Source organism: Bidens hawaiensis, unplaced genomic scaffold (assembly GCF_021521415.1).
Source record: "Bidens hawaiensis isolate Kalapana, Puna unplaced genomic scaffold, B.hawaiensis_p1.1 tig00003141_1, whole genome shotgun sequence".
NCBI lineage: Eukaryota > Viridiplantae > Streptophyta > Magnoliopsida > Asterales > Asteraceae > Bidens > Bidens hawaiensis.
The window spans coordinates 425,740-438,919 of record NW_027491170.1 but is presented as its reverse complement, the minus strand read 5'-3'; the positions used below and the strand labels follow the sequence as shown (position 1 = coordinate 438,919).

Genomic DNA, 13,180 nt, shown 5'->3' with positions numbered 1-13,180 from the left:
AAATATTGTAATAATAAAAAGAAAGTTACTTTAATATTTGACAAGAAAGCAATATTTAATAATGCATTCGAAACAAAATAAAATGATGTTAAAACTAAATAGATTTAATAATATAATATTATAACATTCAAAATATAATACTAGACTACTTAAAACATAATTACGAAATCAAAAGTTGTATGGTAAGGAAAAGAAATACTTCTACAAAGTAAGTTCCCAAATATTATTAAGTCTCAATAAGTGGTTTAAAATATATCCTAATAAACGTCCGTGGAAATCAAATAAATAAAGAATAACAATTTCTAGCAATATCTTAAAATTATATAATTGATGTTAATCGGTTGATGGCAACGTGGAACTAAAGATGAGTCATTTTGAAACGTGGGACACCTTCATTCTTCACTATCTATACTTTGCCTTGGTTGTAAAGGAAACCAAAATAAAATAATTATAAATCTAATTATAAAATGAGAATTCAACTCAAACAAGTGAGCATTCTAGTTTCTCTTCCTTGTATACACTGATTGGTTTTTCAACTGGCCAAAGGTACAAAAATTCTGCTCATCTTTTCTTTTAACATACATACACACGTGTGCATCATAAACTTTATTCTTGTCAAAACATTTTCGGTAAATATGTTAAAACAAATAGAAAACTTGATAATAATAATAATATAAGATGAATAAATAATCTGTTTGTTCAATAAATATTTGTCACCCTCAAACCCAAACTATTTTGTTTTTACTAATAACTAGTCTAATTTAAATATGTCCACAAAGTTTAATTTTTTAAAAGCATCATTAAATAATAAATATTTTGTGATAATCACTTTAGAAGTTTGTAAAATATTACAAACGTATTTTTGTGTCATAAAATCTAGCCAAACTATATATGTAAAACTATATAAAAGCATCACGTACATACTTCAAATCAAACAAATAATGAAATCACACATCATTCTTAATCAAATATACTCATATGTAGATAATTAGCAAAGGGTCGTGAACAATTTGGTTTTGCTTTAAGACTTAAAGGTACGGATCCTTACCCCACTCTTCATTGTTTTCCTATTCAATTGATATAAACCCACTGAGTTAATATATATTTTACAACTCCTCACGTCTTTGAATTATCAATTCATTTGGATGTCCGTTGAATTCCAATTCTGATTAAACATTGGATTTAGCTTTAATGTCATGCGATATTATTATGTTTGGTTATACTCATTATCGCATGTTCCGATATATGTTACGAAAATATGTTTGCTATGACTTATATGAATAAGTTCAATTATATTCTGATACCCTGAGTGTTGCTTCTCGTGGAGTGTCCCACGAGCATGTTGTTGCGGCGCCGACAACATGTGCACCACCCGTGACGGTGAGATCAGTTCACGGGTTCTCGTGGAGTGTCCCACGAGCATGTTGTTGCGGCACCGACAACATGTGCACCACCCGTGACGGTGAGATCAGTTCACGGCGTCTCTTAAGTACAAGTGGTACATATGACTATTAGGAGGCGTATGGATCGGTCCTAGGATTAATATTAAGGAGATGGATAGCGGGTATGCCAACTCGCCATCTCATGTGATGAATATTCAGGAGTAGCTACCTGTATGTTGTCACGTTTTATGTTCACTCATGGGTACATCCATATGATACGATTTATTTTATTTAAGTCACTTTGCGTATCATTATTATAAGTTCAATCTAAATTACGTTTAATTAAATCATTTTGAGCCTATTATTCCGTACTGAGCATTCGGCTCATTCCGTCGTTATTATCTTTTTTACAGGTACACCGGTTACTATGGGCGGGGTTAAGAGAGAAGAATAAAGCATCAGGATCATAATAAAATATCTTTTAACCGCACTAGTTTGTAAAATAGCCTTATGTTTACCTTATCTAATGTATTATAAGTTTGACAAGTAAATAAATAAAATCATATCTTTTGTTCAGAAACCATGTTTATTGTGACACGTCAGCCCAATCCGGGCTGGGGTGTTACAAATATATCTTTTGAGATTTGGTTGAGATTTAGAAGCAAGTTATATTAGGTAAAAGAAAAAAACAGAAAAGGAAATACGTAGGGGGGGGGGATGGTTGAGGTTCTGCACATTGATCTTGCAATATCCTTAAGGGGACTTATAAAGATATGGGGAGGATAGTGATTTGTAGAGAAAATCCAAAGATATCTTTTGAAATTTGGTTGAGATTTAGAAGCAAGTTATATTAGGTAAAAGAAAAAAAAAAGGAAAGGAAATACGTAGAGAAGGGGGGGGGGGGGGGTTTGAGGTTTTGCACATTGATCTTGCAATATCCTTATGGGGACTCATGAAGATATGGGGAGGATAGTGGTTTGTTTAGAAAATCCAAAGTTATATTTTTAGATTTGGTTGAGATTCAGAAGCAAGTTATATTAGGTAAAAGAAAATAGAAAGAAAAGGAAATACGTAGAGAGCGAGATGGGGGGGGGGGGGGGCACCAAAGGGAAGTGAGAGAAATTTTAGGATTTTATAAAATCTTAAGTTAATCTAATAACATTTCAAATTTAATTAAGGATCACCAATTTGTATTCTAAAAGAATATGTCCATATATAAGTTGGTGTGTATTTGGTTGATGTGTTGGGAGGGTGGTTTGGGATGGCCAACATGTGATTTACCAAATTGTATATGAATAATTCCGTGATAGTGATTTTATATGATATATATACAACAATAACATATTAGCTACTTTTATGATGAGTCTAGTAAATTATATTATGCGTGTAATTACAATTAGTCAATGTAATGTTTGTGACAAGAATGTGAAGTTATTGATAATATACGTGTGGCACATGCCCTGTGTGCGTAATAAGTTTATTAATAGATTACGTAATTGCAAGTTCGTGAATACTTTATACATGTATGTAATATTCATACCCAGACACACATATTACATATAATTTATATGCTTTGTATTCTTGTGTTTCACACACTGAAGTGTGTTGGGTTTGGTTTGTAAGCTTCAATCGAATTCGGGTCAGTTGCAAACTGGTTTTAAAATTTCCTTCGGTTCGGGTTAAAATCAGTTCAGTTTTCGAGCTCCTTTTTCTGTTCACCTATTTGCGGATCCCTTAATTGATTTTTGGTAGACTTGACATTCATTAAAAAACAAGAGAAGAGGTTAATATAAACAGGAGCAACAACTTTTTTTTCGAACAGTAAACATGAGCAACAATGGTGATATAATAAGGAACTTGTTTTGACCATTTTACTCATTTGATTTTTAGCAGTTGACATGTTATCACATAAATAAGATGAAGTTGTACCATCATGCCCCATTTTCAACTGTTCCCGGTCTTCTTCTCTTAAATATTTCCAAGATGAGTAATATGTACCATCAGTTGACATGAAGATTGAAGAAAACGGATTAATATAAAAATAGTTTCAGCACATTGTCAAATAATGAATCTTCAAATAAAAGTTACAAAAATTCTGGTTAGTATTGAACTGAAAGTTTCCATTGCGAATTGCAATTATTGGGTGTGAATGTATGGGTTTATGTGTTAATGTACACGCCATCTTTTAAGCATTCAATATATGAAATGGTATATGTTTGATATTGAGAAGGTTTATCAGAATAGAAATGAGATACTAAACCCGTCAACCCGTTCACCGGCCCGTTTAAATTCGTTCAACCCATTTATATAATCCGCCATCCTGTTTAAAATCAACCAAACCCGTCAACCAGTTCGACTCATTCAGATATATGGGTTAAAATAAGTACATAATTCTAAAAAATATATATGTTTTTAAATACTCAATTTTAGCATGGAAACTACTATGGTCATTGTCATTTTGGGCTATTTTGCCAAAATTGACTTTTTTTTGTTAACATAGACTTTTTTGTGGTCAACTGCACATGTTGGTGGTTCCTTATTGTCAGAATATTTCAGCTACTATTTTGTTGCTGGCAGCTTAAGATCAATCTTGGTACACAATCACAAAATCAATCTATTAAAGCCATTGTCATAATGGAAGTTATTAAGGATCAAAGGTTGATTTTTGTGATTAGTGTTTTAAGTCAATCTTTGTCTGATTTCTATTAGACTGAAATTCTGTACTAGAGGTCCTCACAGTACGTATGTCCAATTTTGAACTTTTTCATAGTAAGGGTATTTTGGTCATTGGGCTATATAATATAATATTTGGTTTTGAGACGAAAAAGTTTAAAGATATGAGTATTCATTGGCTTGTGTTGTAGGAATTCTTAACTAATAGCAGCATTTTGGTTAAACATGAGTTTTTGGTCATGTTTGACGTTTTGCTGGTCAAACATGACATGCGGAACATTTAAAAGATTTGGATCAATTTTGACAATAATTGGGGAATTTGGTAGATTAGTTGTATTGTTGATTCTTACAATACATGCAATATTGATACATGCAGGGGTAATTTTGTCATTTGGTACAATAGTCAAAGCTTAAGTCTAAATGGAAGTCAACAAAAGAATCTGCAAAATGGTAAGCAGCTGGTTTGGACTTATTTGACTTTCTTCTGGTCAAACTTGACATGGGGCAAACTGTTGACTTACCTGATTTAATAGTTGGTTCAAATGGCATTAAACTAGTAACAGGACCGGATATGAATGGAGGGGTAATTTGGGAAATATAATTTCAGCTGTTACCAATTGCAGTACCCTAATGAGACCTAATAACTGACCCAAAAACCCGACCCGGACCAAAATCCCAGCAGTTCAGTTACTATCTGGTTACTGATGTGGGCATAAATCAGTTTTGGTTATGGACCAAGGGAAACCGAAAACTTAACCTCTTTTCACATGACAAATTGAAGCTGAAAGCAGATTAAATAAGTAAATAAAACAAATACCAATATTAAATTACATAAAAGCCACTCAGAAATAAACTTACGGATACTTTAGAGATCCTTCATCCTTCAATCCTTACCATTGAGCCGGCCATGCAAACCATCAATATACGTTATATAAGAATGTATTGAGATTAATGCTACGAAAAGTCAACACACAAATCATGGAATGACAGGTTTCGGTCAACTTCATTTTCATTTAATTGTGCACATCATAAAATGAAAGTACAGAAAAACCAAAAAGAGACAGAAAAACTCCTGCAGTTAGCAGGTTTACCCGAAAGAGACTGAATAAATATCGAGATCCCAGTAGCAGTTCTGATCTGTTCAAATCACCACATAAATGGAAAGTACAGAAAAAGAATATTGGTCCCCTGAAGACGACTTATGCCCGTGTATTTTATCCATGACTCTTTCAGACATTCTAAACTCCCAAGTTCCTCCGGAAATTTCTTAATATTATCATAAGAAATGACAAGAATTTATTCTTAAGTACTCTAAACACTCTAATTCGCATATACTCTCAAGAGCAAAACAATAACCAAGTTTAAGAAATTTTAGATTTGTCAACATACAAATGCTATCCGTAAGATGTTGAAACTGTTGCGTGTCCAAAGATGGCTTCTCTAGACATTCTAACCGCCACTGATCAGATCATGAGGAATACTTCCTTGAAGTTTAAGCTTTCTTAAATGTTGTAAATCACAAATAGTGGCACTTTTTTTCGTCTACCACTACAACCTTTGGACTTTTAGTGACACTTTTTTTTCCTACCACTACAAACTTTTGAACTAGTGACACTGTTTTCCTTTGCCACTGCAAACCTTTGACCCTTATTGCACTTTTCTAGTCTGCAGCTACAAACTTTTGAGCTTTTAGTGACATTTTTTTTTCTTTCACCACAAATTTTTGGGATCTTATTGCACCTTTTAACAATATAAAATAAAAATAAAACTCTTAATATAGAAATTATAATCTCATCACCACAACTAAAAGCTCGATCACAATCCAAGCACATACTAAATGCCTAATAACTCTCGGATTAAGTTCTCTAAACACTCTAATCTGCATATATTCTCAGGTAACTGCTCAAGAGCCCAACAAGAATCAAGTTGAAGTGATTTCAGATTTTTCAACATAAAAATACTATCCGGAAGATGTTGAAACCGTTGCACACTCAAAGTTAGCTTCTCTAGACTTTCTAACCGCCACAGGTCCTGAGGAATGCTTTGGGAAAGTGTAAGCTCTCTTAAATGTTGTAAATCACATATAGTTGCTAGAAAATACTCATGGTTTTCGCAAACGCTTGAACCAAAACGAAAAAGTTTCTCTAAATTTCCACTCCATGAGGATCTAGGTTCATCATATATACATGTAAACCTAAACCCTGGAAAATAATTTGTAACATCTTCACAACCTACATCTATTCCCACTGTATCTATAAGAGAAGCTGACTCATGTTGTTTGTAAACCTTAAAATATTCAACATTTAAGCATTTACTTAAGCTAAAGTAAACAAGCTTTTTAAGACATCCCACCGGAGCATGAATTTCTTTAAGATGAGAACAATCTTCAAGATATAATTTCTCAAGATGTGGAACCATCCCAATGTTAAGGTGACTCACCTTAGAACGACTGAGGTTGAGTATTTTGAGATTCGGGCATTCAACGGGCGATTGGAGTTCTACAAAGTCCCCACATCCTTCAAGATTTAACTCCTCAAGATGTGGGGTCATGCTAAGGTCAAAGGTTCTTAACTTTAAAGAATAACTGAGGTTAAGGAATTTAAGCTTATTAAAAACCTATCATAAGAAAATAAAAATAGATGAGAATCAGTGTAATCACAATATATAACATTATATGCATTATTCTACCTTTCTTTCTCCTCCTTCCCAGAGTTCAATTATATTGCACCCATGCATTTCAAGGTAAACAAGGTTATTTGCTTGAAACATTTCAGGTAAAGACCGAAAAGGGTAGCAACTCCAACATAGAGATTGTAAAGCATCTGGTAAGTATTTGCTAACTTCATCAACTTCTTTTGCGTAGCATCGCACATCAAGTAGTCTAAGTTCTTCCATCTTTCTAATACCTTTCATAATAATAACAGGTTGGAGATTGTAACTTCTCAAATACATACTTTTTGTTGCTTTGGTGCCCTGTACATAATAAAAAAAAATGCTGGTGTGAAAATTTATCAAAGAAAATAAAATTTCCTAGTTGTCCACATTTCATATAAACTTAAAACTTACCAATTCCTTAACCAATATGTCTTCAATTTCCTCTTTAATCCATAATCGACTATGTCGGCTAGGCTCATTAGGATGCAAGCAACGCACTATATTCCAGCCCATTTCTTCTATACGATCATGGAAGCCTAAAATGCCATAATCAGAAATAGTTATCAAAGATTTCTGCTCAAGAACACCTAAACCAATTTTAGCATGATATCCACAACTGTCAAGTATTCTGATTGCATCTTCTTTCTTGTTATATTTCATCATGCATACAACATCTAGAAAGATTTCTTTCTGATCATCCTCTAGGACTTTATAGCTTATCTCCAATCTTTTCAAAGTTTGATCTTCAGGGATAGTTTTTAGTCTTTCTATGGTATCTACCCATTCAGGCTCACTTCTACCACAAAGATGTGAACCCAAAACTTTGATTGTTAAGGGAAGACCAGCAGCATAATGTACAACTTTTCTAGATAGCTCTTCATACCCTTGATTTGGAATATCTTTCTTAAATGCATACCTGCTGAAGAGGCGGAGTGCTTCCACATCTGATAACAGATTAACATCATGAATAATGCTCACTCCATGTGCTACGAGCACCTGCTGATCTCTTGTTGTGATGACAATTCTACTCCCCGGCTTAAACCAAGTAAGCTCACCAGCTAACGCGTCAAGTTGCTCTATATCATCCACATCATCTAGAACAACAAGAGCCTTTCTACCAGGCATCATCCTTTTCATCTTATTTTTCCCATCAGAAACACTTGTTACATCAATGTTTCGATCAGCTAACACATCTTTAAGGACTTGTTTTTGCAATTTCTTCAAACCAGTCGAAGAGCCTTTTGAAACTTCTCGGACATTCTCAACAAAGCTTACACCTTCAAACCAAACGGATGTTAGATCAAAAACAGCTCTCGCCAAAGTGGACTTTCCACCACCTCCAATTCCCTTGATCCCTATCAGATGAACATCTTCGGAACCAGTTTCTAAAGATGAAACTACACTCCTTACCCGGGTCTCCATGCCTACTAACTTCCCATCAATGCTCGAATTAGTGAAATATAGCTTTAGGGAAATTTCTTGAACAATTTGTTGAATACATTTAGCTTCATGCCTATGAATTAAAGAAGATTCGTTCAGGTTGCATGAATGTCCCTATGAAGAACATGTTACATAGGAAAGAAAAGAAGAATATAAGATGAAGGAATTACCCATTAAAAGTAGTCTTCAACTCCATCCCAGCCAAGCCGGCTGCTTCTTTGAGAGCATTTCTCCATCTTCCAACATCATCTTCATTTTCCTGTTTGATAAAGTTCAAAGCTTTCTTAGTCTTAACAAGATTTAACACAAGTACAAAGCACTTGGATAAGAAACAAAATGCTAGAGTGGAACAAAGATAGTCGAGAGGTAGAACAAAGCTCCTACTAACCTTTTCATGTTCTGCAAAGGCTTTTCCAAATGCCCCACTTTGGTGACGGACTTCAGTGGGTTCCACATCAAAGAATATGGGGTAAGCAGTCTGCTCCTTTGTCTTTTGGCACTCGATAATCTTTACGAGCTCCTCCAAGCACCATGATGAAGATGCATAGTTCTTGGAGAAAACAATGATGTGAAATCTCGAGTCTTTAATGGATCTGATGAGTTGCTCACTTATTCTTTCCCCTTTCTGGATTTTTTCATCATCTTTGTAAGTTATAATGCCTTTCTGGTGAAGAGCATGATAAAGATGATCAACAAAGTTCTTGCGGGTGTCTTCACCCCGAAAGCTTAAAAAGACATCATACTTGAAGCTCTTTTGAACTAATGAAGCTGAAGTAGATGCCATTGAATGTATGCTTAAAGGGTCAGATAAAACGAATTTGTTTATATGGGGAATTTGTATAATCAGAATGCAAATGAATTAACTTGTAAAGAGATGATCAAATAAGACTTCACAAACTGATATTTTGAGTTGGAAAATTTGTGCAATTACGTGGAGGTAGTAAAACCTCTTATTTGGTCAATATAAGATAAGGATCCTTAACTGAATTAAAAAAATAATAATAAATAAAAAGAAGTTATGCTAGTCTGTTATAAACCTAAAATAGTAAAATAATTATATTAAGCATATTAAGTTGATTATAGAAAAAAGACATCATACTTGAAGCTCTTTTGAATGGGTGATGCAGAAGCTGATGATGAAGGAGAAGCCATTGCTTGAAAGATCGAATGAAATGAAATATTTTATGTTTGGGGAAATTTGTGCCGACTGATAAGAGATTAATTGTTTGGAAAACCTTTACATTGGGGGCTGGGGACATACAAAAGATTCGTGCTTACCATTGAGAAAGACATATACCAAACCCTTGTTCTAAATTATTGATTAGGCACATTCACAATTAGCCACCATGTTATTGTGAAAAAAAAAATCACAAACTTGGGCCCTTGTTCAAAATAATTGGGATAAATTAATATGAGCGGATGAAGACAATTGTTTGTTGTGATGGGTTGGGGACAAAAGATTCGTATTTGAATATTTGAATAAAAGATAAAGACATATACCTAACCTTGTTTAAAATTATTGATTACCAGTGTAGTTGACTTTATGGATGCTTAAAATTATTTTGTAAAATGAGTCTAGTTAGTCGACATAGATTAGGGCTGTCCAAACTGCTCCCCGCTCGTCGCTCGTTCGTCGTTCGCTCGAATTTTGTTCGAAAAATGCTCGTTCGATTTCGGCTCGGTTTGGAAGTAAGCCGTTCGGCTCGGTTCGGTTTAAAAGCAATCCAAGCACGAGCAAAGCCTCGCTCGGTTTGGTTCGGTTCGTTTTGCTCGAATTATTTTTTATTTATTAGTTTTATATATAAACTTTATGTATATATATAAAAGAATATTATTTTTTAAAGTTTTTAAAATTTTCCTCTTTTGTGTTGAATTCAAAGTTTCAAATTTAAACCATAGCCACTCGTTTTATATATGTTTTGTTGTTAACTATGAGTTTTATACATTTTAAAGGTGAAAGTTTAGACAATTTAGAGTTGAAAGTCTTGAATTAATGATATTTTAAAGTTTTAGAAAATTAAAATTGAAAACTTTGTACGAATTCAAGCAAAACCAAACCGAACCAAGCCGCTCGGTTTCAAAACCAAACCAAGTTCAAGCATAAAGATATCGCTCGTTTCTTTAAATTCAATCCGCTCGGTTCGCTTTCAAACCAAACCAAGTATGAGCATGCCCGCGTTCGGTTCGGTTCGGTTGGTGAACAGCCCTAACATAGATTACTTAGTTGCCGAATTAAGAGAGATCAAATCATATCTTTCTACACAAAATTATAGGCTATTAGAAAACATTTTACCTTAAATTGACATTTTCCCAAGTCTCATTTAACGAGGGGAGGGGGAGGAAGGGGAATTATGACAGGAAAGAAAGGTAGGGGAATGAAAATATGTGATGTTATTTCGTGTTCCCGAGTTTAATGAAAAGGAAATAAAAGGAAGAAAAATTAAACATTTTAGGTGTTCCTGAGTTAAGAGGAAAAGAAAATAAAGATTCATTTTTCTATTATACCCTTTAAGTAAATTATTACATGGAGTTAAATATAAGGGTAATTTAGGAATTGATAAAAGTTATAATTAGACACAAATATTTTCTCTCCTAAACTCTCCAATTTTGAAGGATGATAATATGCTTAAATTTTCTAGCATTTTCCCTCCTTTCCCCTCCCTCCCCTCCCCTCCCCTCCCCTCCCTTTCTTACAAAATCTCTGGAACATGATTTTTTTATATATTTCCTTTCTTTTCCTTCCCCTCCCCTCGTTAAATGAGACTCTGGAACACAGTGTACATGTCATGGAAGGGGTTGAATTTTACCATAACGCATTTTAGAGGAGCTAGGTCGTAATCGTTAGATGCTGTGAGAAAAGCTAAATGTGGGACACACTTATTTGAAGAAATTATGCAATTGATCTATATCAATTTTTTGTATTTTTAAATATTTATTAGTTCTGTAAATCATGACTAATTTTTATAGGGGCTAGATTGGGCCAGTAGGTTTTGTTACCTCACTACAAGAAATCTCTCCATTAGTGGTGACACCTTTAGTGGCGACACGATTAATAGCGGCGACGTAGTGAAAAAAATAGGCGGGGTTATTTCCCCAGCGCGTCTCCCCCAAATTAACACTAAAATCCCATTATCTCCCTTCCAAATTCATTTGTTTGATCTCTCTCTTTCCTCCACACGATTTCACCGCCATAACTTCTCTCCCAAATCTGTTGTCTCTCTCCCTCGATTTGCTCCGATGCCGTCGCAACCACTGTACGCCGCCGCCGCTCACCTGCTTATTCCAACCGCAACCCTTTCTTGACGCCGCTCAATTCCAACGACCTAGCTGCCTGCAGAACGTTCTCCGGCCACCACCGCATCTTAATTCCGGTAACCACTGATTCGTAATACATGCAAATAATTGGGATTTTAGGTATAACTAGCAAAAGTGCCCGCACGTTGTCGCGAGTTCATTCAAATTATCCCCTGTATTGGTTTGTAGTGTTTGATATGGTTTGTAATGGTTTATCGGTGCGAACATGAGTAACTAAATATTAGGGATGAATGCAATGAGAAGAAAGGTGATATCGTGGTGAAGGTCGGTTGGAACAGGCTTGTTTGGTATTTGGATAAATATTCCATATTTTATAAAGGTGAATAAGTAATATAACGACCCTTTCTTTTTTGCATTTTTCATTAAATTGATTGTTGTTACTGTCGTGTTTAGAGCCATTACACCGACATGATGTAGTGTAACATTCTATGACAATATGTTCGGATCGTAATGTTATGGAAGGTTGGTGATATAAATTTGCCTTTTGATATCATGTTATTCATTTTGTTAACCATCAAATGTTATACAACATTGACGAAAATAATATGTTATCCGGATTTTAGTGGTAATTGTAATGAGAAGACATTCCGTAGTTGTAAAAAGGTGATTAAGTAATTGGTTTTTCTTCATTCCGTATTAGGTAGAAAAATGCTTCAAATGTTGACCCTTAAGAAAATATAAGCGCTAATTATAACGTCTATTATACAATTGTAACGGCGAAGTAGATACTAAACATTAATAATTCCATAATTATCTCAAAAAAGGATCTGCTGGTCTCGTAAGCTTGAAAGTCATGGATGACGGTCCAAATTGGTTACCCACCATGCATCATTCCAGTCGTTGTCTTTAGTTGGGCAGACCGGTATGATGGTTATGAGTGCAGGTGATGCATCAATACATGCAATGTTGTTTCCTCTTCTTTAGTTGTGTTGCCGGTGGATCTGGGTGTTGCTGAGAATCAACACTATTATTTTTGTTAATAAAAACAAAATGTATAATTTGTAGTTAAATCATATGAGTAGTGAAATATGTTGTAGGTGTACCGAGGTTTAGTCCTTTCTGACGTTTTCTTGTTGAACCCTTTGTTGAAGCCGAACCCGTGTTTGTGTTGCTTAAGGGTATATGAGTTTTTCTTTTCTCATAGTGCTTTCCACTACGTGAATATCGACCTTCGGCCACACATGTGGTTTGGGCGATTTGCCACACTTCGGCTTAACTGTGTGGCTAAAAGGTCTTTGACCATGTTGGAAAACCTTCCAGAATGTTTTGGCCACACATATTATTCTTCACGTGACCATTGTATACCTAGTCAGGTACTTTTCGCCACTCTTTGAAAAAAACTGTGACAAAAACTAGCCATGTTATAAAAATGTGTGGCGAAATGTGACCTACAGTCATAGTTTGTTTGATCTTTGATACATGTGACCAAAAACACATGCATTAGCCACAAACTGTGACATTTAACTAGCCACATGTTTTAAAAGTGTGGCCAAATTTGACAAACGGCTACTGTATTGATAAGATATGTGTCTAAAAGGTAAAAGATATAGCCACTTATATTACGTTGTGTGACCTAATGTCACATTTTCTAGCCACATTATTAATAAAGTGGCGAAATATGACGAACAACCATTGTATTTATTAGTTATGTGGCTAAAACGCTTAAAATATATGGCCACTTAAACGATGTTGTGTGACCAAAGAGTAGTTTACTT

At 34.6% G+C, this 13,180-nt stretch overlaps 1 protein-coding gene and 1 pseudogene across 1 annotated transcript; one reads left to right on the top strand and one right to left on the bottom strand.

Annotated features, from left to right (window-relative positions):
• Positions 1 to 13,180, top strand: part of LOC143622454 (uncharacterized) — a 204,873-nt pseudogene that overhangs the window by 41,339 nt on the left and 150,354 nt on the right.
• On the bottom strand, positions 5,937 to 9,020 carry LOC143622479 (TMV resistance protein N-like). The gene is made up of 4 exons (XM_077093612.1): positions 8,535 to 9,020; positions 8,321 to 8,399; positions 6,744 to 8,223; positions 5,937 to 6,671 (listed from the first exon to the last, which is right to left on the bottom strand). Exons 1-3 carry the CDS (start codon positions 8,932 to 8,934, stop codon positions 7,101 to 7,103), a joined length of 1,602 nt encoding a protein of 533 aa, XP_076949727.1. The 5' UTR covers positions 8,935 to 9,020; the 3' UTR covers positions 5,937 to 6,671; positions 6,744 to 7,100.

Coding starts and splice junctions, on each gene's coding strand:
- LOC143622479 (XM_077093612.1), bottom strand. CDS start 8,934: ATGGCATCTACTTCAGCTTCATTAGTTCAAAAGAGCTTCAAGTATGAT. Junction 8,400..8,534: donor TGCAGAACATGAAAAGGTTA/GTAGGAGCTTTG, acceptor AGGAAAATGAAG/ATGATGTTGGAAGATGGAGA. Junction 8,224..8,320: donor TTGAAGACTACTTTTAATGG/GTAATTCCTTCA, acceptor TTTAATTCATAG/GCATGAAGCTAAATGTATTC.